The sequence below is a fragment of the Leopardus geoffroyi genome, chromosome A3 (assembly GCF_018350155.1).
Source record: "Leopardus geoffroyi isolate Oge1 chromosome A3, O.geoffroyi_Oge1_pat1.0, whole genome shotgun sequence".
Lineage (NCBI taxonomy): Eukaryota > Metazoa > Chordata > Mammalia > Carnivora > Felidae > Leopardus > Leopardus geoffroyi.
In genome coordinates this window covers 23,574,387-23,599,390 of record NC_059336.1, presented here as the reverse complement: position 1 = coordinate 23,599,390, position 25,004 = coordinate 23,574,387, and the positions used below count along the sequence as shown (strand labels likewise).

The following is a 25,004-nucleotide window of genomic DNA, read 5'->3' as shown; positions in this document are numbered from 1 at the left end:
GCAGCCCCTTCCCTACTTGGGGACCAAAGATCTGGTACCTCACTACAATTCTCAGAGGCCTGGGAGGCGTACTCACCCCCACTTTTCTCGCTACAGAGGCCGGCTTCTCAAATCGCCGACACCCTCAAGGGTAAGCCCCGCCCAGCGCTGAGCCTGGGAAGCATTTCCCTGCAACCCCCTCCACCTTCAGGCCACGAAGGCGACCAGTTTTGACTTCCTTCCTAGACTCAGAGGAGTGTAACGACTACAGCTTCCTCCCCATATATGTGTCCTGACTGTAGTCCCCTTTTCCTGTTAGGCCACCGGGGCCTCCTTTCCACTTCGGAAGAAGGGAGTGTCCTCACTACGTTTATCTCCTCAGTTCGGGACACAGAGATGGAGTTACAATCTCTGTCTCTTTTGGGAGGCGCAGAAAATCTGGCTCATTCGGGATGTAGGTGTGTTTTCACTGCAATCCCCGTTAGTTCTCAGGCCGCTGGGCCACCCAGCTGTGGCCTCCTCCCTCAGACCACGGGGGCGTCCTCACTATGGCCTCGTCCCCACTTCGGTATGCAGGCTTATCCTCTCTTGCCTCCTTCCTGCATCCTCTCAGGCTTCAAAGGCGCACACGGCGCCCCAAGCCCCCGCAGCCATGCCGCGACCCTTTTGTGTGGGGCGCTCGCTGCGGCGGGCTCGGAGGCCTCCGAAGGCCCCGCCCCGGGCCACCAAGGGGCGGCTCGAGCCCCGCACAGCCCCGCCCGTTCCGGGCTGCGGGAGTCTTACCGGGGAGAGCTGCGCGGCACCCGAACCCAGACCCGAGTTACCCCCCGCGCGAGTGCCTCCGCCCCGCGGCCGACAGCCCCAGCCCGAACGGCTTCCCGGAGCCCACAGCAGCCACCACCTCTTTCGCCGCTTCACAAAATGGCCGACAGCCCGCTCGGCAGCTCCGCGTTCCAGCAGGGGCGGGACGGAGTGGTGACATCACGGGGCGGCGCGGCGCAAGCGCCGGGAGGTTCTTGAGCAATCTCCCGGAAGTTGCGGGTATTTGTGGCGAGAGGAGCTTTGAGTCCGTACGTACGACGTTTGCGCACTAGCCCCGCCTTAGGAGAAAGGCGCTGCTCGGTGAGATGGGAAAGAGTACCTGGGTGGCCCGTTCACTGCGGAACGTTGTGCAAATTGCTTCACTTCTTCGAGCTCTACGAAAGGGAAGAAATAATGCCTTCTTCGCGCAGTGTGTCAAGGATGAAATGGACCACAAAGTAGTGCCCGGTTCTGTTGGCAATGCCCTAACACAAGAACCAAAACCTATTTTTTTTTTCCCAGTTAAAAATGTAAATCCAGGGAGCCTTACCCACTAGTGTTCATTAACGGGCTGCATCTTAGTATTAAGTATTGTATTTAGTATTCAGTATTACTATATTATAGAAAAAATTATTCTCATGCTGTGCACTCTCCCTGCCTATACTCAATTATCGTGATTGAAACCATCATAGAAATGTAAAGATGGATAGAAATTAAGATGGATACATTCCAGCTTCAGCTTCAGCAAATATTTGAACAATATTTTCCCTCTCTTCCTCATTCTTAAAGCTTCTGCCTACCCTCTTTTTGTTTTGTTTTGGGTTTTTTTGTTTGTTTTTTGTTTGTTTTTTGTTTTGGTAGAATCATTTGTTCCAGGAACTCCGCATCAATGTTGACCTCTCGCTTACCTCAACGTATGTCTAGTAATGAGACTCAGATGGCCATTGCCAGCGCTAGTCATGAGACCACGATGAAGACCTAACCAATACGGCTCAAATGCTACCAGGTTCCTATCCAAACCACCCAGATCCTGTATTTTCCTATAAAACTCCTTAGCCTTTTATCCAGAGCGGGTCTCCAGTTTTGAAGGCATTAAGTCTGCTGCAGCCTCCTTTGCCTGGAAGTAATAAAACTACCTTTCCTCTTTATCCCCAAACTCTGTCTTCCTGTTATATTACAACTCGGGAGTACAGAGGCTAGTTTTCAACATGATGACTATTACCAAAATTGAACTCATCTTCCAAATCAGCAAGTGAGAAGTCAACTGAGTAAAAAAATCAGGGACTATATTTCCACAGCTCCAACAAGCTTTTGGGAAGATTTGCGTGGCAAACTTGCCTGGTGCTAGCTCAGTATGCCAAAAACACAAATTAGAAAACCCTGTCTCACTTTTAAACCAAACCTATTCTTCATTATATATCCTCTTTGTAGCTATAATATAGTGCATTAAAAATGAAACCTAAATGCAATTTGGTATCCAGGTTTGGTTTCTGGAATAGAAATAGGGCATTAGTGGGAAAGTTGGTGAAATCTGAATAAAATCTGAAGTTTAGTTTAATACTAATGTACAGATGTTAATAATCCCTTAGTTTTGACAAATATGCCAAGTTTTATACTAGATGTTAAAATTAGAGGATATTGGGTAATGGACATCTAACTGTACTATCTTTGCAAACTTTCTCTAAATCTAAAACTATTCAAAATAGTGTCTCCTGGGTAGCTCAATCACGTAAGCACCAGACTCTTCATTTTGGCCTGGGTCAAGATCTCACAGTTTGTGAGATTGAGCCATGTGTCAGGCTTTGTGCTGACAGTGTGAAGCCTGCTTGGGATTCTCTCTCTCTCTGCCTCTCCTTCGTTTGAGTGCTCTCTCTCAAAATAAATAAACTTTAAAGAAATTATTCATGGTGAAAAATTTATTTAAAATTTTCCTCCTCCTGTCTACCTGTATTTACCATACTTCTAGCTAGTAGCTTTCAAACTTTTTTGACCATCACTCACATAATACATTTGCAACCAGGTATACACATTCAAATATATAATATAAATAAAATACTTAAGGGTTACCAGGCTGGCTCAGTCATGAGCATGAGACTATTGATCTCCGGGTTGTATTTCTAGCCCCACATGGGTGTAGAGATTACTTAAAAATAAATAAACTTTTTTTTAAAAAGTAAAAAACAAAAAAATACTTAAAATATGCCAATGTAATCTATTTTTTCTCTTGATTTTTTAGTGCTGGTAACTATCCACCTACAGTGTCAGATCCACAGATGGAAACTGCATTTGCCCTCTACAGGTTTCTCAAACACATCATGCTTTTTCATACCTCAGGCCCTTTGCTCTTCCAGTTGCTTCTAATTTCTCATTCATCTCTAGTTCTTTCATGGCTGGAAATCAGGTTTTTGCTTAAGTAACACTCCTTAAAAAAGGTTTCCTAGCATACCTAGCATAGTAGTTTCTCCCTGTTATTTCCTCTTACCATTATATTTCTTCTATAGCACCCATCACAATCAATAATAGCTTTATTTGTTTATTTATTTTTTGTTTCTCTACTAGAATGAAAGCTCAATGAGGGCAGAGTCTTTTGGTCCAATACTCAGAAGAATGTTAGGCTCCTGACAGCCACTCAAATAACTGATGAATGCAGAGCTATACAAGCAGACAGTCATCTATGGAAATCAAGTGGAGTGGTAGTCTGCTCCATGATTCCCAAGCACAGCATGGAATTTTCCCTGAGACTTTCATAAAGTCACAAATTAAATAGAGGAAGGTTATTTTATTTCTCTAATCTGTAAATTAACAATTTTTAAAAAAGAAACATAAATTATCAGAAGAGTAGATGGAGGCATATAGATATTTTTAGCTTCATTAGGTCAAAAGAAATGAAGGACAAGAACAGGAGACAAGCCTTCTAAGAAACTTGCTGTTCAGTCTACAACATGAAGAGGTGGCCTTTGGGACCAAAAAAGATATTAAATAGTTGATTATGCTTGCTCCTGAAGGAGTCAGTCTTGCTGAGCAGTAGTAAGCAACATTCAAAAGTCCACATAGATCACTGAGGCCCCTGAACAAAGAAACTTCTTCCAGTTCCTCTGGCTCTCCCCACCAAGAATATCCATTCACTGTAAGACCAGAGAAGGACTCCCGAAGAGAAATGTTGAGTGTTCTCCAACAAAGGAGCTGAGGCTCAGGAAAGATAGTTTTCTTGTTGCTTCTATCTTGGAGGTGGACAAATGCTGAAGTCAACTGGGCTACACCAATTGTGGTTTGAACATGAAGTGCCCACTGGGTGTAACAAGATACCCAGGTGAGCATGGGTTGGTGAGGCAGAAGCCAGGTCAGCACAAAGTTAGAGGCCTACTCTTCTAGTGTTGTGTCCACTTGATGCTCTTGAGGTCAATGCCATCCTGTACCATCTCCCAGAGAGGGCTGCCAAAGAAAAGAGAAACTGAGTGAGTTAGGGCTTAGATAGGAAATAGCCAACATTGGTCTCTGACCCCTGAGCCCTGACTTGTCTCCATCTCTTCTTGTCTCTCCACTTCCTTGCCCTGACAGACCCAACATAGTGGTTAGCAAGTCTTTCCCAACTCTCTCTAAATCCTTATCAGCTCTAACATCTCCACAGCTGCCAGCAAACAATAACTGGGTACCCTAGGCCCAGCTCCAGTGGGGCCAAGCCAATGGCATCAGGTTGTGGCCACATTCAAGAAGCTCTCATCCCATTCATGAGAGACTATGGACACAGTCTCCCTGGTGGAACCAAGACCCTTAGGACCTGTGTAAGCAAGTTTCAGCCTCTCTATTCATTCACACCACACATGGACCACTTTTCAATACTTCTTTCTGGGTTTTACTCTATTTCTCAGGTGGGGCTAGAGCTTAGCCTTAATTTATCTGGGTATATAGCACTCTTATCCAATTCCTACCAGCCTCATCTTCCCAGAGTTTGACTGTGATTCCAATTCAAAAGTAACTCTTGGATCTTAGACCTGAGCATTCCATCTCATACAAGAACTACTGCTGAGAAATAACTACTAAGCTCTGATTCCTTTCAGCTTGAATGCCTTAGACAATATTCCCAGACCAGATATTACTTCAATGTATTTTGACCGTGCAATGTGTGGTTTGTATTTCCCCAGTTACTTTTTTTCTATGCAATTTCATTCTGTTCTTGACTTATACCTCTCCTTTACACCATGCATTCCCAGCATACCTTTCTATGTATGACATTTTTCATGGCTCCTTAAAGTTAGTCACCTCCTTCTTTTTTTTTAATGTTTATTTATTTTTGAGAGAGAGAGAGAGAGCACAAGTGGGGGAAGGGCAGAGAGAGAAGGAGACACAGAATCTGAAGCAGGCTCCAGGCTCTGAGCTGTCAGCACAGAGTCCGACGCGGGGCTTGAACTCATGAACCATGAGATCATGACCTGAGCCAAAGTCCGACACTTAACCGACTGAGCCACCCAAATGCCCCTGTCTTTTCTTTTTAGAGGTCTCTTATTGTCATAGACTCACAAAATAAAGCTTTAGGGGTGCTTGGGTGTCTCAGCTGGTTAAGTGTCCGACTTGATTTTGGTTCAGGTCATGATCTCACAGTTGTGAGACTGAGCCCTACATAGGCTCCGCACTGAGCACGGAGCTGCTTGAGATTCTCTCCCTCTCTCCCTTTGCCCCTCTCCCCTCCTCGTGCTATCTCTAAAATAAAATAAATTAAAACAAAATAAAGCTTTAGCTGAGGGCTAATGAAACTAGGTTCAATTCAGTTTGTAAAGGTCACAAGGAATAGGGGGAAGATGCTGAAGCCACACAGATAAGAAGAATAAGGCTTTGCAGCATGGTCTAGTAGAAATGCCCTTTGAGTGTGCCAGAGTACCAAAAAATCAAGCCAAGGAGGAATCTTGAGCCTAAGAAAATTAAGGAAGCAGTAGATATTTAAGCAATACAACTAGACCCTGGGAAGGAAAATCGAGAGCCCAGAAAGGCGTCAGAAAGTTTGTCAAAGGAAGAAGAGTATATATCTGAACTTTCTCACTCTCAATAACTAGACCAAGAGAATCTTGAAAGTTGAATTTAACCAGGACAGAGCTCTGAAAAAATCCAGAGGCCTCAATGTCTCCAGGAAGAAGTGAAGCTCTATGGCTACTAAGGGAAGCCCTAGTGGCAGCTGGCTGAAAAAGCATCTCTTGACCTTACTTATAAAGACTTCTACAAAGAACACTCTGAGTAGTAGTTCTTAATCTTTGAGAATTTGATGAAAACTATGGACTTTCTTTCAAAGAAAATGCACAACAAAACAACACTTAGCATACAATTTCAGGGCTATCATATACCTCCTGAAGTCTAGTCGCAGAACCCAAAGTAAGAATCTCTATCTTAAAGGGAGATTTTTTTCTAGTTAGTCTACAAATCCCTAATTTTGTATTGATATTGCTGCAATGACAACTATTAATACTATAATAATGAAAAACATCTGAATTTATGTAGTTGTTTAGTTTTTTTTTAAATGTTTATTTATTTTGATAGAGAAAGGCACACACAGGAGTAGGGGCAGAAAGAGAGGGAGAGAGAGAATCCCAAGGAGGCTTCACACTAATAGTGCAAAGCCTGATGCAGGGCTCGATTCTCATGAACCACAAGATCATGACCTGAGCCTCAATCAAGATTCGGATGCTTAACCAACTGAGCCATGCAGGCACCCCAGTTCTTTAGTTTTTAAAAGTACTTTGTCATATTCTGAAAACAAGGAGCCAAGGAGATTCGCCTTCTTGCTTTGTGGAACTTTTTTTTTTTTTTTTTTAAGTAAGCTCTACACCCAACGTGGGGCTTGAACTCACAACCCCAAGATCAAGAGTCACATGTTCTACCAACTGAGCCAGCCAGCAGCCCCAATTTTGTGTAACTTCTAAATCCTAAGATCCATGTGTTCTCAAAGGCTGGTTTCTGTCAGTGTGAACACATAGCCTGAGAGCAAGAGAAGGGTCAGCACTTCAATTTCTTCCACAGGGTCTCTGGGGCATAGTGCATACCTCATTTCTCTAAGACGCTTCACATGGTGAATGCACTTTTCCACTGTATAGTCTACTTCCTCCTCTGTAGTGAAACGGCCAATGCCAAACCTGAAAAAAGGCATAAGAGAAGAGCTCCACATCTGAACTCTGGCACCAGGGTAAATTCATTCAGCAAATACTCCATGAAAATCTATTCCACAAAAAACATGGGAAAAGAACATGGTCAGAGTTTCTCAGAACAGGGTTTGTGGATCACCCATATTAGAGTCACCAAGAGGTTTCCTATTTCTCTTCCAGTCCTAGTGAGTCAGAATCTCTGAGTGTGAGACTCAGAAATCTTCAACTTTCCTATATGCTAACTAACTTGGATGTAAATTAAAAAAATAAATAAAAGTCAAAAAATAAATAAAAATAAATTATTACAAACTGAAAAAATAAATAAATAAATAAAAGAAATCTTCAACTTTCACAAACTTCCAGAGGATACTCAATGAGGTCTGAGAATTGCTGCTCTAGGAACTTTCAAGAAGAATCAAGAAGGGATAAGAAAAACAAGTATGAGGAGACTATAACAGGATGTGAAGAATACAAAAGAGGATGGTTTCATAAATGTTGCAGCTCAACCAACTGACCTGATAGAAGAGTGAGCTAAATCCTCATCAGTGCCAATTGCTCGAAGGACATAAGAGGGCTCCAGGGATGCAGACGTGCAGGCACTGAGAAGAAAGACAAGGAGTCTTGCTCAATTCATCATCAGCATCTGCTTTTAGCCACAAATCTCTCATCTTGCTCCCACCCCAGGTCCCTGAAGTCATTATATGGAGATACAAGAGACATTCTAATCTGGTAGAGCTAAAGGGCCCAATGCTGCCTGCATTTTCTGGGATGTGACCCTGGCTCCTCTGACCCTTCAGCATGGACACTCCCAAAGCATGACAGAGCATGATACCACATAAACTGGGACTGACAACCACAGGCAGCAGAGAACCAAGTGCTCACTCTCCTATGGTTGAACACACCATCAGTACCAGCCTAGCTGGCAGCTAAACCCTTGGTGGCCTTTGGAGCATCCTTCAATTCTGGGGTTCTGCAACAGAACTGCTAGTATAACATTAGATCAGATGCATGCATCTCTTGGGACCACAAAAGGCACAAAGTCCTACCCCAGGAAGCCCTCCTAAGATCACAAACTTCAGCGAGTGCCAAGTCAGCTAAAAAACAGGCACTTACAAGATGACCAGGAGCTCTTGTGCCTGAGATCTCCACACTAGGAAGCCTAATAATATCTTACACCACTTAGAGGCCAGGCTGATGAGCCCTTCCTGTCTATCCAGTCCAACTCACCTCCCTGAGGATAAGGCAACATCCTTGAGTGCCATCAGCAGACTCTCCCCTTCCACGTATGCAAAGGAGAGGTTGATACAGCCTGGAGAGAGAATCACTGTGAGAGGAGTTGCAAAGTCTCAGGCTCTTCCAGAATGGAGATAGAAAGGGCATGTCCATACCTGGGTAATGGTGCTCAGGGTCCCCATTCATCACCACATCGGGAAGGCTATTCATTATTTTCTTTGTCAGTCGCTCTGATAACTTTGAGATCCACTTATGGTCATACTGAGGAGCAGGCAAGGGAGGACTAAGCATAGTGACCATTAGCAGCTCAGAAATACACAAGACAAGGAGTCCTATTCCAGTGCCCAGAAGTGACTATGCATCAGACCCACCTATCATCCTGTGTTACTCATGGAGACCACTGTATCCCCAGCACTGAGCACAGCACCTGGCATGCAAAGGTGCTCAATAACTGGACACATGGTTCCAATAAGCTACCAATAAGTGAGCCAATAATTTCTGAAAAGGCCTGGATTTTGGAGCCCATAACACCTCCCTCCGAACAAGATGTCAGCAGCACTGGGACAAGGATGGATTTCTTAAACCTCCTCTTCCGGCAGAAGTCTGACTCAGTTGTGCTGAGAACCCTCTAAGTGGAGACCCAGCACAGGGGAAGAAGTTGAGGAAGGGAACTGCTCTCCCCATACCTCCATCTCTTGCTGTGCCACCTCACACGCGGCCCCCAGCCCCACCACCAAGGGTGTGGGCACTGTCCCAGACCGCATACCCCGCTCCTGCCCCCCTCCACTCTGCAGGGCCTCCACACGTACACGGGGTCTGCGGCGAATGTAGATGGCACCAACCCCTGGGAAACAAAGTTTGTTACAAAAGAGAAAAAAAGAAAAAGGCAGATGAAACAAAATCTCACTTTCAAAAGCGGTCAAAATATTCTTTCAACTTTTCCGTAAGCTTGAAAATTTTCAAAATAAAAAAAGTTGGAGGAAAAGGAGAAATAGAAGTAAAAGCATGATATTTATCAAAATTATTTAACATCATGAGGTAACTACCAGGAGTCATGACCAAATGGTTTAAAGTGGCTCCCTATGCATGTCTGAAATAACATCATGAAATACAGCATTAGTCATAATAGCAAAATACCAGAAACAACTCACATATTCATCATCAAGGCAATGGGCAAATAAATTATGATACTGTCAACACAATGGATTACAAAGTTGGTATATAAAACAAAAAGGAAGCTCCTTTTGTATTGCCATTTTAAAATCTCCAAGATACACTGTTGGAAAACTGGTGAAATCTGAATAAAATTTGTACTTTACTTAAAAAAAAGGGGGGGGGGTTGGTGCCTGGGTGGCTCAGTTGGTTAAGCATCTGACTCATGATTTTGGCTCAGGTCATGATCTCAGGGTTCATGAGTTCGAGCCCCATGTTGGGCTCCACACTGACAGCACAGAGCCTGCTTGGAATTCTCTCTCTCCCTCTCTCTGCCCCTCCCTAGCATGCTTGCTCGTTCGCTCTCTCACTCTCTTTCAAAACAAATAAGTAAATAAACATTTAAAAAATAATTAGGTGGAAAAAAAGGAAGAAATAGAACAATGAGTATAATAAGCTATTTTCTGAGTAAAAACAGAGGAGGAGGAGGGGGAAAATACATATATATATATATATATATATATATATATATATATATATATATATATATATATATATATATATATATCTCCTTGTAAATGCATAGAATAATCCTAGAAAAATATTCAAAAAATAGCTTCCCCAGAGGAGAACTACATGAGTGGTAGACAGAAGTGAGAGACTTTCTGGCTTTGTACTTTTTTGTAGCTTTTGAATTTAGAACTTTGTAAATATACTACCTTGTCTAAATAGAATAAAATTGTTAAAAAGCGGGTGGGGGCATGGCTGGCTCAGTCAGTGGAGCATGCGAGTCTCGATCTAGGGGATGTTCAAATTTGAGCCCAGCTGGGTATACAGAGTACTTAAAAATAAAATCTTAAAAAAAAGAAAAAAACTTTGAGGAAAATACAGGGATAGATCAGAATAGAATTAAAAATTAGTACAATCTCCCAGTGTATCAAAGCTTAAAAATTTATGTAACTTAAGGGGCACCTGGGTAGCTCAGTTGGTTAAACATCCAACTTCGGCTCAAGTCATGATCTCCTGGTTCGTGGGTTTGAGCCCTGCATCAGGCTCTCTGCTGTCAGCATAGAGCCCACTTTGGATCTCCTGTTCCCCTCTCTCTCTGCCCCTCCCCTGCGCGTGCATGCTCTCTATCTCAAAAATAAATAGACATTAAAAAAATGTATATAACTTAATAGCCATCAAACCCACTTACAGGAATTTCATGCCAAATATGAGCATGAATGTGCAAAGATACTCACAAAGTAGTCAAAGGTTTTAAACAGAGTGGCCACTCGGTAAAGTTCATCTTCTTCCACAAAGAACAATTCCTTAGGCAGAGATTGTAGGTACTATCAAAACTAAGGCAGTACCTCCCAAATTTATTACCAAGGACCCCAGTTTTGAAATAATTTATGTAACAAATGATACTTAATCAAGAAATATTTCATTTCCTCATCAAATTCAAATATCCTTACTATGTGAATCTCTGTGGTTCCCAAGTTCAGAGAGCATATGCACAGACCCCTGTCTGCATAGTGAAGGACATAATGTTATCTAAATCAACTAAGTCCCCTTCTTTCTGAAAGCATAAGTTTGGGTAGTGAGAGACCTCTACACATTTAATTGCTGATCAGAGCTTCTGCTCAATTGGTTTTGTCAAAATAGATACATCTACAATAAAAGCCAATAAAGGCAACATTTTAATAAAAGATAGAATGCCTGTTATACTTTTTATTACTTTTTATAATGTTTATTTCTTTTTGAGAGAGAGAGAGTGAGTGTGCACATATGCACAAGCAGGGGAGGGGGAGAGAAAGGGGAAGTGGACACAGGGTCTGAAGCAGGCTCTGCGCTGACAGCAGTGAGCCCCATGCAGGGCTAGAACTCACGAACCGTGAAATCACGGCCTGAGCCAAAGCTGGACGCTCAACGTGCCCCAACCTGTTGTGCTTTTAAAACAATAGCTCATAAGGCGACTGGGTGGCTCAGTCGGTTGAGCGCCCAACTCTTGATTTCCTCACAAGTCATGACCTCATGAGGTCATGATCTCAGGAGCCCACTAAGGCTGGGTGCTGACAGAAGGGAGCCTGCTTGGGATTCTCTATCTGCCCCTCTCCCACTCCTGTGCAAGCTCATTCACAAGCTCTCTCTCTCTCTCTCTCTCTCAAAATAAATAAACTTAAAAAATAAATAAATAATAGCTCACAAGGGACGCCCGGGTGGCTCAGCTGGTTAAGTGTCCGACTTTGGCTTAGGTCACGATCTCAGTTTGTGAGTTTGAGCCCCACGTCGGGCTCTGTGCTGACAACTCAGAGCCTGGAGCCTGCTTCGGATTCTGTGTCTCCCTCTCGCTCTGCCCCTTCCCCGCTCATGCTCTCTCTCAAAAAATAAATAAACGTTAAAAAAAAAGTTTTTTTTCAATAATAGCTCACAAAAACACTCTTTATAACCTCTGGGAACCTTGAAAAGAAGGTATCTTACATATTTCCAGGAGCTATCACAGCTTTTTCCTCAGAGTGTGCAGCTCAGGGTGTACACAGAATGTGTACCAGCATTATCAACCCCCATAGGCCCTCACCCCAGAGACAGAGGAGTTGTTGTTTGTTTTTATGGCTACCTCCATAAAATAGAAAACAAAAGTCTCTTCCCAAAGATTGGAGTGACAAGACAGAATTCTAGCTAGGAAACATTCCTAGGCCAATAGGACCAAAGGAAACACACTCTTGAGAGGCTAACAGGAATACAGACTATTAAATCTAGGAATAAACACCAAGAGGGGCACCTGGGTGGCTCAGTCAGCTGAGTGTCCGACTTTGGCTCAGGTCATGATCTTGTGGTTTGTGAGTTTGAGCCCAGCGTCAGGCTCTGTGCTGACAGCTCAGAGCCTGGAGCCTACTTCAGATTTTGTGTCTCCCTCTCTCTCTGCCCCTCCCCGGCTCTCTCTCTCCCTCTCTCTCTTAAAAATAAACAAACATTAAAAAAAAATAAAAAATAAAAAAAGTAATAAATACCAAGAGATATAAAAGTGCAATCTTCCTCAGGCTACAGAAACACATAGGGAATAAAGGACTCAAAGAACATTGCTATCACAGTGGGGAAGACAAGACAGCTGGACTTATTTAGCTTAATTTGATATGACAAAACCCTTTGTTCCTCAACCAAATTAAACTACTTGCCTTCTAAGGATTTTCTAAAGAGACCATGCAACAATAGACTGCTATACACAGTTAGCTGCAAGAGTCTACAAATAGGCAAGCATTCTTGGTTATTGTTAAAGGACACTTGCATTAGCAATTCTGCATTCTGCATTCTGCAAAGCACTATGAATATACAACTTCCTCTGACAGCAATGGTAATTCCAAATGAGTTCAAGGAACATCTATCTAGGGTTTTAATAGGAGGTCTGAGAAAAGGAACTCAAGGAGGGGCTGGTACCTTTGGGACCATAGATTTTATGACCACTGATGCTCATGAGATCAATTTTCATGTCATTGACGTCAAGTGGGATTTTTCCAACAGCCTGGGCTGCATCGGTATGGAAATATACCCTTCTGGAACTGCAAATCTGTCCTGAGGAAACAACAAAGGGGGAAATCATAGCACAATGCTGTGAAGTCACCTGGCAGTGATCCAACAATGTACCATGAGTTCTAAAGCAAAACTCCATCTGGCATTAGCCTCTAGCCATATAGTAAATAACTTCTCTCTTTCTCTTCCTCTCTCTTTCCCTCTCTCCCTCTCACTCTGTCATTCTCAGCTAGCTTCCTTGATTAAATAAGGGCAAGTACAAATCACCAAATCAAAACATGCCTGATATCCTGATGCATAAAACTCTTCCTACCTTGTTAACACTGGTCTTTCAATACATCAAATTGACTTTTACATCCTTTTTAATTTCCAGGAAGCAAAGATTAGCAGATCTTTTCCTAATGTGTCCTAGGAGTTACAGTGAGTCTCTGACTCTTAAGTGAGCACAATAACAAGATGTTCTAAAGTAACAAAGGTGAAAGAGGAAGAGAAAAAAACGGTAGTGTTTTGTTTCAGCACCAACTGCAGTTAAATGAAAAGAACATAAAGGATACTAGACCTGGATTCAAATACTGGCTATGCCATATACAATAGGTCTTTAAACAAGGAACTGAAACTCCCTTTCCCTTGATCTCCCTCCCACTCCCAAGAGACCACTCCTGCTCCTCAGATGGATCCCAGTGGTGGGCAAGCATCAAGGTCCACCCAAGATACTCACCTATTTCTGCAATGGGCTGCTTCACTCCAATCTCATTGTTCACAGTCATGACTGAGACCAGGCTGGTATCTGGCTGGATGGCAGCCTCTAGTTCCTAAGAGTATCAGGAGCAAGAAGACTATATAGTACCAACAAAATCCTCCCTAACTCAGAACACGGGCAAGCTCAGTCTTAAAACGGGGCCTTTTACTAAACACCTATCAGAGTGGTTAAAAAAAAAATAGTGACAACACAATGCTGGCAAGGATTCAAAGAAACTACATCATTGAAACACTTGGTTATTACTACTAATACAAACGTAAAATGATACAGCCATACCGGAAAACAGTCTGGCAGTTTTTGCCTCTTGTAAAACTAAACATGAGATTACCTATGATGTAGTAATTGCACTGTTGCGCATTTATCTCAGGGAAATGAAAACAGATTCACACGAAAAACCTATACATAAATGTTCATACCAGCTTTCGGCATAATAGCCAAAACCCAGAAACAACCCAGATGTCCTTCAATGGGTGACTGGCTAAACAAACTGGTGCCTCCATACCATGGAATACGACTAACTGATAGAAAGGAACAAACTACTGAGACACGTAACAAACTAAATGGTTTGCCAGACTTACCCTAAGTGAAAAAAGCCAGTCCCAAAAGGTTACATACTTTATGATTCCATTTATGTAACATTATTGAAATGAAAAATTAAAGAAATGGAGATCAAATTAGTGGTTTTAACAGAACATGAAGCATCACTGCAGTGAGGAAACTATAATTTGACAGTGATGGTAGTTACACAAACCTACACATGACGAATAAGCACAAGTGAAACTGGGGAAATAAGAACAAGATTGGCAGACTCTATCCAATCATTACCCTGTGTGAGAAATAAGGGAGATGATTCATTTTCAGAAATACCAAATAAAAGTTCTGCTATCTAATTAACAATAGGATTACAACACACTGGAAACATACGAACCCCACCCCTCCACAATGGAGTCCCAAACCTTTAGACACTTCATTTTCTGGTTCTTCTTCCCCTCTCTGTTTCGTGGGCTTATTTTTGCGGGCTTTGCAATGAGTATGCACCAAAGAACAAAGGGAGGAGGGACTGAAAGTCTCTGCGTCACCTCAGGGAATGTACATTTGTTGCAACCAGACTACTTTTTGCCTTACGTGTGCATAGGCAATGTCCAGATAAGGCAGTAACCTCTGTAGTATTCAGCCAATGAGGAACCAGGGGAGGGACTTGCATGCTAGGAGATAAACTGTCTGCTGTAACTGCCCTAAGTATGACTGTCCATCAGATACCTGCTCTTGGAAGAACACTGATAAAAGCCTCACATCACTGTGCTCTGAGTCTCTGCATCCCTCCTTTGATAGAGTCGATGGGCTTATTTTTAACACCTGGTTGGATACTGGATTATACTTTTGCAAGATATTATCATGGGGGAAACTGGGTAAAGGGTACATGAGATCTCACTGTATTATTTCTTAAAACCACATGTGAATCTACAATTATTTCAAAAGTTTAGGGGCAAGACCCGTGTCCTCCTCTACCCCAGGAGTGGAGCCTGCTTAAGATTCTCTCTCTCCCTTTCCTTCTGTCATTACCTTCCACCCCTCTCTCTCTCAAAAAAAATAAAATAAAATAGCCTAGGTGGCTCAGCCAGCTGAGCATCTGGCTCTGTATTTCAGCTGAGGTCATGATCCCAGAATTGTGGGATCGAGCCCCACATCAGACTCTGTGCTGAGGGTGGAACCTACCTGAGATTCTCTCTCTCCCTTTGCCCCTCTCCCCCATTTGTGCTCTCTCTCTCTAAAATAAAAAAAAATAATAATAAAAACTATCTTTATTAAAAATTACAAGTTTAATTAAAAAAGGGACAGCCTTTCCTATGTAAGGTGGTCAGAGTAAGCTGCAAACAACAAAGTAAGTAGCAAAAAACAAGGTTACTGGTAACAGCACTGAGGCAGGGACCTCATCTGACTAAAATGTCATCTTAAAGGAATTATTAATCAGCCTACCAACATCCTGCTTTCCCTGACACTGGTCTAATAGAAGTTCTCAATGTCATGTTTCTCTCAGTTTCTTGTTTGCTTCCTTCATAGCAGTTATCCCAATTTGTAATTATTTCATTTGTTTCTATGTTAACTGTCCTCTTCACTAGAATGTAAGCTCCCTGAAGGCAGGGACTGAGCTTGTCTTGTTAATCCTTGTGTCCCTAGTGCCAGACGCTAAGGCGTAATAAATACTATGAGGTGGAAAAAGACACGCGTGCAGTATTATGAGAAATAAAAAGGCAGAAAAAAAGTGCTCCTAGCATTCAAGAGACTTAATCTAGTGGAGAGATAGGCATAAACATACAACAGACCACAGAAGTAAAAAACCATTAAGGAATTTAAGGAATTTGGAAAAAAAACAAACAAACATATTTAAAGGGGTTGGAGCATCCAAAAAGACTTCAGCAAAGAAGTGAACTTGAGCTAACTTTTTTAAAAGAGGGAGAAAATTAAGGTATGTGCAAAGAAAAGGACAACAGATCAAAGGTGAGGGGATATGTGAGAACAGGCCCACAGCAGGACTGACCAGGGCATATCAGGGAGCTGTGCAGGCTGAAATGGAGGGTTGTATGAAGGGTGCAGTGGTCATCAATACTGAAACAGTAGGTTAGAACCAACATGTCTATTCTGAGACCAGTATTACCCTGATATCAAAACCAGACAAAGATATCACACAACTACAGATCAACATCCCTAATGAATATAGATATACAAAAATCTTTAACAAAATACTAGGAAACCAAATCCAGCAACCTATCAATGTATATACCATATTAATAGAGAAAAAAAAACATATGACTACCTCAATAAGCACCAAAAAAAATTCATAAAACCAAAATGCTTTCATGATAACAACACCAACAATAACAAAATCAAAAAACTTGGAAGAGAACTTCTTCAGTCTAACAAAGGACATTTATGCAAGAGCAACTATGAAAAATCCAAAGTTAACATCATATTTATGGGCAAAGCTTTCATCCAAGATCAGGAGCAAAACAGGGTGTCTGTTCTCACCACTTCTATTCAACTTTGTACTAGTAGGTTTTGCCAGGGCAACTGGGCAAGAAGAAAAAAAGGCATCCAGGTTGGCAACAAAGAAATGAAACTATCTCTACTTGCATATGACAGGACTCTGTCCACGAACTGTATCTTAGGATTTGACTAGGGATGCTGGTATCCAAAATCTGGTGGACAAGATGCATGAACTCACTACCCAAAATGTACATATAAGGATATGGGCCACAAAGGGAAATATTCTTCACAAAAACTACAGCTCTTCTTTAGAGGGATGAGAAACTAAGTACAGGGAAGGAGGAGGCCAGAGCTTTGCCATGGTGAGTGTTGAGTCCCTGGCATCCTGCACAGACACCCAGTGGTTCTCATATAAACCAGGAAGCACTGGGGCGCCTGGGTGGCGTAGTTGGTTAAGCGTCCGACTTCAGCCAGGTCATGATCTCGCGGTCCGTGAGTTCAAGCCCCGCATCGGGCTCTGGGCTGATGGCTCAGAGCCTGGAGCCTGTTTCTGATTCTGTGTCTCCCTCTCTCTCTGACCCTCCCCCGTTCATGCTCTGTCTCTCTCTGTCCCAAAAATAAATGAACGTTGAAAAAAATAAATAAATAAATAAAAAATAAACCAGGAAGCACTGACAAAGCTGAGAAACAAATCCTCCAGAGAAAAGGAAGACAATACATACTCAAGGGGAAACATATGCTCAGTTTCTCTCCCAGGTCTATTTCTCTAAGTTCCCCCTCACCATTAGGTCTAGTCCTTCAAGCTCTGACTGAGGCTAAAAACACAAATTTACAGGCTGAAACCAAGCCCCTCCTATGTTGCCCCTTCTGCCAGTAGCCACTCCTACCTTCAGGTCGATGATCCCACTCTTCTTCACCGGGAGGTATGTGACCTGAAAGCCCTCAGCTTCCAGTGAACGGCAGGAGTCCAAGACACATTTGTGCTCTGTCTGAGTGGTGATCAAGTGTTTTTTCCGTGACCTATAGAACCTGGCCACCCCCTAGAGATTGGTGGTGGTGAAAGGAAGGAGAATATGCTTAGAGAGACAGCAAGCACTTCAATCCCACTTGAAAGAAAAAGTAGGCAAGGGTTCTGTGCTCCAACATTAACTCTGTGACACCAAGTATATATCCTACAATTCAACTTAATTCTGACACTAACTACCCTAAGTTAGTGCAAACCCCACAGATGAAGGGACTCACGTCCACAAGACTAACCCCACTTCAGATGTCAGCCACAAGGCCCAGGTGTCACAAGCCACTCCCCAGGACTTTTGCCTAGCTGGCTACAAATTCAGGACTTCCCACAGCCCCCTAAGGTTCAATAATTCACCAGAATGACTCCCAGAACTCACTGAAAGCACTACACTATTAGAGTTTTATTATAAAGGATATAATTCAGGAACAGATAAATGGAAGAGATGCATAGGCGAGGTCTGAGGAGGGGAAGGGCACAAAGTTTCCATGCCCTGTCTTTGTAAATCCAGGCATGCCACCTGCCCAGCACATCCATGAGTTCACCAACCTGGAAGATCCTCTGAGCCTTATTGTCCAGAGTTTTTATGGGGGTTTTGTTACAGAGACATGACTGATTAAATCACTGGCCACAGGACTGAACTCAATCTCGAGTCCCCCTCTCTTGCCCTGAGGGAAGTAGAGCTGAAAGTTCCAATCCTCTAATCACATGCTTTGTCCTTCTGGAGCGGCAGCCTGTCCGTTGCAACTAAGGGGCCACCATGAGTCACTTCGTTACTATAACATTAGATTATGGTCCAAAGGGGTTTGTAATAAATAACAAAAGACATTTCTATTACTCAGGAAACTCCAAGGATTTTTGAGGCTCTGTGCCAGGAACAGAACAAAGACCAAATATATTTATTATACCACAGGTAGAAAATATACCACAGGTTGGGGCACCTGGGTGGCTCAGTCAGTTAAGCGTCCAACTTCAGCTCAGGTCATGATCTCATGGTCCGTGAGTTCGAGCCCCGTGTTGGGCTCTGTGCTGTCAGTTCAGAGCCTGGAGCTTGCTTCAGATTATGTGTCTCCCTCTCTCTCTGCCCCTCCCCCACTCAGGCTCTATCAAAAAATGAATAAACGTTAAAAAAAATTAAAAAAAGAAAATATACCCCTGGTAGATTTCCTCGCATCCCAGGAAAAAGCCCCCTCTTTATTTCTGCTTAAGTAGCAAAACATGCAAATATGTTGATACTGATACCCAAAGCTGTCAGTGTAAAAGTGAAACTCATGAACTCATTCCTTGCTAATGGCAGTATTTATGCTACAATCTTTTCAGAAAATCATTTAGAAAGATGTCTTAAAAGCTGTATTCACACTCTTTAACTGTGATTCCTCTTTTGGAAATTTACCTTAGGGGAATATTTCAAAAGACAGATCAACCCATAAAGATGAAATATGTTCTCATATTTACAATTTTTATTTTTTTTTTTTATTTTATTTTTTTTTTTTAATTTTTTTTTTCAACGTTTATTTATTTTTGAGACAGAGAGAGACAGAGCATGAATGGGGCAGGGGCAGAGAGAGAGGGAGACACAGAATCAGAAACAGGCTCCAGGCTCTGAGCCATCAGCCCAGAGCCCGACGCGGGGCTCGAACTCACGGACCGCGAGATCGTGACCTGGCTGAAGTCGGACGCTTAACCGACTGCGCCACCCAGGCGCCCCTCATATTTACAATTTTTAAAAAAAATGGAAAAATTAAACACATCCAACAATAAAGTAGTGAATAGTAAACTATGATAACACAACTCCATGAAAAAGAATGTAGTTATATCAAAAATTATGGAGTTTGAAATGGAAGAACATAGGGAATGTTATCAATAGTTACAAAAGAATAGGGGTGCTTGGGAGGCTCAGTTCGTTGAGTGTCAGACTCTTGACTTTGGTTCAGGTCATGATCTCATGGTTCATTAGATGGAGCCCCACATCGGGCTCTGCGCTGAGATTCTCTCTCCCTCTTTCTCTCTCTCTGCCCCTCACCCACTTGCACATGCTCACTCTGTCTCACAAAATAAATATTTTTAAAAAATGGTTACAGAAGAGGGCACCTGGGTGGCTTAGTCGATTAAGCATCTGATTTTGGCTCAGGTCATGATCTCACAGTCCATGAGTTCACGCCCCACATCAGGCTCTATGCTGACAGCTTGGGGCCTGGAGCCTACTTCAAATTCTGTGTCTCCCTCTCTCTCTGCCCCTCCCCCACTTGCACTCTGTCTTTCAAAAATAAATAAACATTAAAAAATAAATTTTTAAAAGAGCATAAAAGCTCAATTTGTAAAAAAAAAAAAAAAAAAGCTCAATTTGTTTAAAAAAATGGTTACAGAATCCATCTGACTTTGGCTCAGGTCATGCTTTCACAGGTCATGGATTCGAGCTCTGTGTCAGGCTCTATGCTGACAGTTTGGAGCCTGGAGCCTGCTTCAGATTCTGGGTCTCCCTCTCCCTCTCTCTGTCCCTCCCCAGCTTGTGCTCTCTCTCAAAAATAAATAAACAAACATTAAAAAAAAAGTGAAAGGAGGGGTGCCTAGTGGCTCAGTCGGTTAAGCATCCGACTTTGGCTCAGGTCATGATCTCACATTTCATGAGTTCAAATCCCGCATTGGGCTCTGTGCGGACAGCCCAGAGCCGGGAGCCTGCTTTGGATTCTGTGTGTGTGTGTGTCTCTCTCTCTGCTCCTCCCCTGCTCGCACTCTGTCTCTCTCTCTCTCTCTCTCTCTCTCTCTCTCTCTCAAAAATAAATTAAAAAAACACTTAAAAATTTTACAAAAGGAGTTAAAGGAAATAAAATGTGTAAACCCATTACCCCCACAAGCTTATAGAATACTACCTTAAAAGCAGAATATAAAACTAATTAGGCCAAAATTATAACTACATGAAAACTATGTTCTTGAGGATAAGGAACATAAAAAGGAAAACATTTGAAAGTTCCCCACCTCCTTCCACTCTCTCTTATCTGTTACCCACAGTGTCAAATCCTCTGTCTAAACAGACAGACAGAATAGTCTCCTATTCAGGAGACTAAGGGGAAAACTCACAACTATTCTTAGCAATCCCTCACCTCTAGGTTTGGGAACAGCAGAGACTTTCAAAGCAAACATTTTCAAAGTTTTAAAAAATATTCCCCATTCCAGAAATCATCCCCATTTTTGGAAGGATCTCCACTTTGGGTCTGGTTTCCGCATTCCAAAGAAGGACACCTTCCTGCTAACAGAATCAGGCAGAGTACTGATGACTCTGGAGCCTGTCCCAGGCCTCCTACACCCAATCTAAGCTCAGAAAAACCAATACTGGCAGCACAGTTGAGAGAGAGATAAAGGTGAGAAGCGGGGAAGACAGTTGAACCTACAGTAGCCCACACTTTCTCAGAGACTTGATATGTACACAAGTGGTCCTGGCAACCAAGCCCAGTCCAATATGATTAAGTTATATGAAACACCAGCATGACTACTGAGAATTGAATTTTACTTTTGTTAGCACCACAAACCCAAGGATAGAGTGACTGATCTCAGAATGGGTGATGAATGAAGAGACCTCTTTTAGACAACAGGCTTGAGCAATAGAAACCTGATCCAGGCAAAAGGACCCACCGTGACCACCTGGCTGAATACAGACAGGCCCATTAGGCGACCCACCTCGAAATATCCATAGGCCCTAACTAACAAAAGGGCTACTTCCAACAACGCATAGTTACCAAAAAAGGGAAAATTGCATAAGCGCCCCTAGCTCCTCACCTTCCCCCTTTAAAAACAGCCCCCACCCACTGCCTCCTTCTATCTCCTTTGTTCTGACTTGGGTGAATCCTTTCACTGCCTATGCCACCAGCTTCCATGGATTGGTTCCCCATCACCACATGTTGGGGGACCCATCTGATTGGGAGAGACACCACAATGAAGTGAATGCCTGCAGAGGCATAGCAACCAGTACTTCAAGATGGGAGCATCTAAATAAACAGGAGGGACACCTGGCTGGCTCAGTCAGTGGAGCATGCAATTTTTGATCTCAGGGTTGTAAGTTCGAGCCCCACATTGGGTGTAGAGATTATTTAAAAATAAAATTTAGGGGCGCCTGGGTGGCGCAGTCGGTTAAGCGTCCGACTTCAGCCAGGTCACGATCTCACGGTCCGTGAGTTCGAGCCCCGCATCGGGCTCTGGGCTGATGGCTCAGAGCCTGGAGCCTGTTTCCGATTCTGTGTCTCCCTCTCTCTCTGCCCCTCCCCCGTTCATGCTCTGTCTCTCTCTGTCCCAAAAATAAATAAACGTTGAAAAAAAATAAATAAAATTTAAAAAAGTTAGGAAGGGAGGGAGGGAAGAGAACTGTTGCAAACAGATCTCATTAGAAAAAAAAGGGAAGGCTGAGAGGAAGGCAGCCCTCAAATCACATATGTAAGGGTGTAGCTGGTAACCAGAAGCAGAGAAGCACTCCCAACTGCAAGTGGATGCTGGACTTCTCTGTGACTAAATCAGAAGGATGGGGAAAAAGTCTGAGTCACCATTATCTACTCCCTGAAGTAGCTGCCATCCAAAACACCAGTGGTCAATGGCTAAAGAGCCACCTCCTTTCATGCCCAACTATCTCAATGAACTCAGTTCAACAGAAGCAAAGACTTAGATGGAGTAGATCACAAAGGGTTGAAGGAAGCAACAAATCAGAAAGAGCACATGTTTGTCTGTGTCTTTTATTCACAATAAGGTAGGCATGGGTGGCTGGGAAATACATATACGAGTCCAGATGATGGAGGGACACCATCTCCCAAATCAGGAAAGCCCAAAAATGCCCTCTGGTTCTCTTACCTTAACTGCTATGTTGTTAGATTCAGTAGCGCCACTGGTGAAAATGATCTCACGAGGATCAGCCCCAATCAGAGATGCTACTTGCTGCAAACCAAGAAACAGAAATAAATAACACCAGTTTCCCAGGCAAGAATGCAACTGCAGATACAGCTGGGACAGAGCTCTGGATCAAAAAGTATGCCACTACATTCTATCAACTGTCCAAGAAGCTCTGCACCCTCTAGGGTCAGAAAAGGGGTAGATTCAGTTACATCCCAGATCTGAGGCTCTTTTCACATCTGATAAAAATGATAATAGGGGTGCCTGGGTGGCTTAGTGGGTTAAGCTTCCAACTCTTGACTTCAGCTCAGATCCTGATCTTGTGGTTGTGGGATCAAGGCCCGAGTCGGGCTCCACACTGAGCAGGGAGCCTGCTTTGGATTCTCTCTCTCTTTCTCTGCCCCTCCTCCACTCATGCACAGGCTCTCTTTCTCTCTCTCAAAGATAAATAAATAAACTTTAAAAAACACAAAATAATAATAATACTGATTTCTTAAAAATCACTTGTTGAGCTCCTAGTATGTATAAGCATTGTGGCATTGTGTTAATAAACACATCACCAGCAAGATCTCATTTAACCACACAATAATCCTAACAAGCAGGAACTATTACAATCTCCACTTCGACGTGAGGAAATTGAGGTTTAGAGAAATTAGATAAAATTCCAAAGATCATTTAGTTAGGAAAAATAAAAACCAATAAAATGCTTTCAGAGGGACTCCAAGGGCCTGCTCGCTAAATCTCCTCCAGAAAGAGCCCCAAACCACTTCCACCTCCACCCAGGATTACCAAGGAAATATCTCCCACAGTCCACTGAACCTCTGACATCAGAATCTCTTAGAGTCTTCTATACCAACCTGGCGAGCATGTTCCATGGCTGCCTCACTCTCCCAGCCATAAGCATGTGTCCGGGAGTGTGGGTTTCCATAGTAGTTGACCAGGTAAGGGAGCATGGCATCCAACACCCGAGGGTCCTGAGCACAACAGAATATATCAGTGTCCTTGAGTCCATAGGTAACTCAAGCCCCACTCCATCCCCTCAGACTTGCCCAACCTACCTCAACACACTCCCAACCCTTCAGACACTGCTTAGACAAAGCCTCATTCTTCTATCCCCTTAGGTACTAAACAAACATCAGCCTAACATACTCCCACTCTCAACCCATCTTAAATCATTCTACCAGATGATTCTTCTACCATCTCCTCAGGTAATCTACAAACATTGCCTTGTCCTGATAGATGTTTCTGCATGTTTCCATTCCTGCCAGGCAATGTGATCTACAAGGGCCAGGACATGACAAGAGTCCACATGTTGATGAAACCTTCCATTAATATCGAAGTGCTTATCATGTGCCAGGCTCTGTTTAAAGGGCTGCTTTATGTCTTTTAACCCACGTAATACTTGCCCAAATTCACACAGTTATTAGTCAGTGGCAATCCAGCTAATTCCAGAGCCTATGCATTTAACTACTACCAAAGTGCCTACATTGAAGTGATCTCACCAAGGTCAATAGCTGGTAAGTAGCAGAGCCATTTTTAGTGGATTACAAATTAAGCCTCCTGACTCCTGGCTCATTGCTTTTCCCAACACACACTTCTCAATGTCTCTCACTTCTGCAGGATCCAGTCATTTATGTGCATTGTCACTTCTGCAACATGTTATAAATAGCCTTGGGGAAAGCTGCCCCTCTATCCTTACCAGAGGAGTTGTAGCTTGGACGTCCATATACAGAGGTCGCAGCACTGACTCCACCTCCGGAGCAGTGGCTGTATCTGAGGGAACAGCGGACTGGGGGGCATTATCTACAACTGACCAAAAAAAAAAAAAAAAAGAAAAAGAAAAAAAGGTATGAAGTGGCCAAGCGTGGAAGAACGCAACTATGGCCACAGGGTATCCAAAACAGCAGGTGAACGTTGGATGTAGGTGAGATAAGCTAAAAGGATGCTGGGGTTGAATCTCAATGGAAAAGGAAACAAAACATCAGCGACCTTAAACAAACTGTAAAAGGAGGTAAGGGAGAGAGACCATGTTTTTGGAAGGGGATGCTGGGTCAATATTCGAATTGCCTGGTTGGGAGGGGGGAGGGTTCGAAAAGGGCAAAGCCATTTCGAAGGGGTGTGGAGACGGAGTAGCTACGATCCCCTTCAAAGATGACTGGCAGGACGACTAGCATCTCCAAAAGTCGTGCAGGAGAGATCTGAAGGCCGACCGAGCCTCCAAGCCTCCGAGGGCCTGTGGGGCAGAATCTGAAGGGTGACGCGGAGAAGTCAACCGTACTGAGGGCTGGCCTGAGAAAGTTTGAGGGGTGCAGCGAGGAAGCAGGGTCAGGGGGTCCGGGCAGCGGACGGAAGACGGAGACTCGGTAATATTCCGGTGCGTCGCCACGCCAAGGGGAAGGTCCGCGCTGGTAGGGAGGGTGGCGGTGAGTGGGGCCCGGAGCGTACCGCGCAGGCGCAGCCCCCGAGCGGGCGCCTCGGACCTGGGTCCCGGAGCGGCCCGCACAGCCGCGGCCGCCCGCCTCCAAGCGGTTCGCAGCAGCATGGTCCCGCTAGCAGAGCCCCCCGC

General features: G+C 43.4%; 2 protein-coding genes across 18 annotated transcripts in view; both read right to left on the bottom strand.

Annotated features, from left to right (window-relative positions):
• LOC123580276 (RNA-binding protein 12) overlaps positions 1-991 on the bottom strand; it is a 34,965-nt gene extending 33,974 nt beyond the window's left edge. For 3 of the 16 annotated variants that reach the window (XM_045444791.1, XM_045444793.1, XM_045444794.1), the window contains exon 1: positions 763-915. Coding sequence is in view for 1 of the 16 variants with exons in the window: in XM_045444798.1 (XP_045300754.1) it covers positions 881-961 (81 nt within the window). In the remaining 15 variants the exon portion in view is untranslated. Of the gene's footprint in view, positions 1-76 lie in introns of all 16 variants that reach the window. The other 13 variants (XM_045444804.1, XM_045444803.1, XM_045444792.1 and 10 more) reach the window with 12 other exon arrangements.
• A 2,553-nt stretch (positions 992-3,544) lies between these two features.
• On the bottom strand, positions 3,545-24,995 carry NFS1 (NFS1 cysteine desulfurase). Of its 2 annotated transcripts, XM_045444816.1 has the most exons (13): positions 24,884-24,995; positions 24,138-24,247; positions 23,296-23,412; positions 22,400-22,483; positions 17,439-17,591; positions 13,525-13,618; positions 12,714-12,848; positions 8,828-8,985; positions 8,297-8,402; positions 8,136-8,217; positions 7,424-7,507; positions 6,810-6,899; positions 3,545-4,212 (listed from the first exon to the last, which is right to left on the bottom strand). In XM_045444816.1, exons 1-13 carry the CDS (start codon positions 24,978-24,980, stop codon positions 4,149-4,151), a joined length of 1,374 nt encoding a protein of 457 aa, XP_045300772.1. In that variant the 5' UTR covers positions 24,981-24,995; the 3' UTR covers positions 3,545-4,148. The 2 variants fall into 2 exon arrangements, with proteins under 2 accessions (XP_045300772.1, XP_045300773.1); XM_045444817.1 differs by lacking the exon at positions 17,439-17,591.
• Between the last annotated feature and the right edge of the window lie 9 nt (positions 24,996-25,004).

Excerpts from the sequence above, each read along its gene's own strand:
- NFS1 (XM_045444816.1), bottom strand. The coding sequence starts at position 24,980 with ATGCTGCTGCGAACCGCTTGGAGGCGGGCGGCCGCGGCTGTGCGGGCC. Across the intron at positions 17,592-22,399 it reads CTAACAACATAGCAGTTAAG|GGGGTGGCCAGGTTCTATAG; the intron begins GTAAGAGAACCA and ends ACCAATCTCTAG. Across the intron at positions 12,849-13,524 it reads GCAGCCCATTGCAGAAATAG|GACAGATTTGCAGTTCCAGA; the intron begins GTGAGTATCTTG and ends TTGTTTCCTCAG.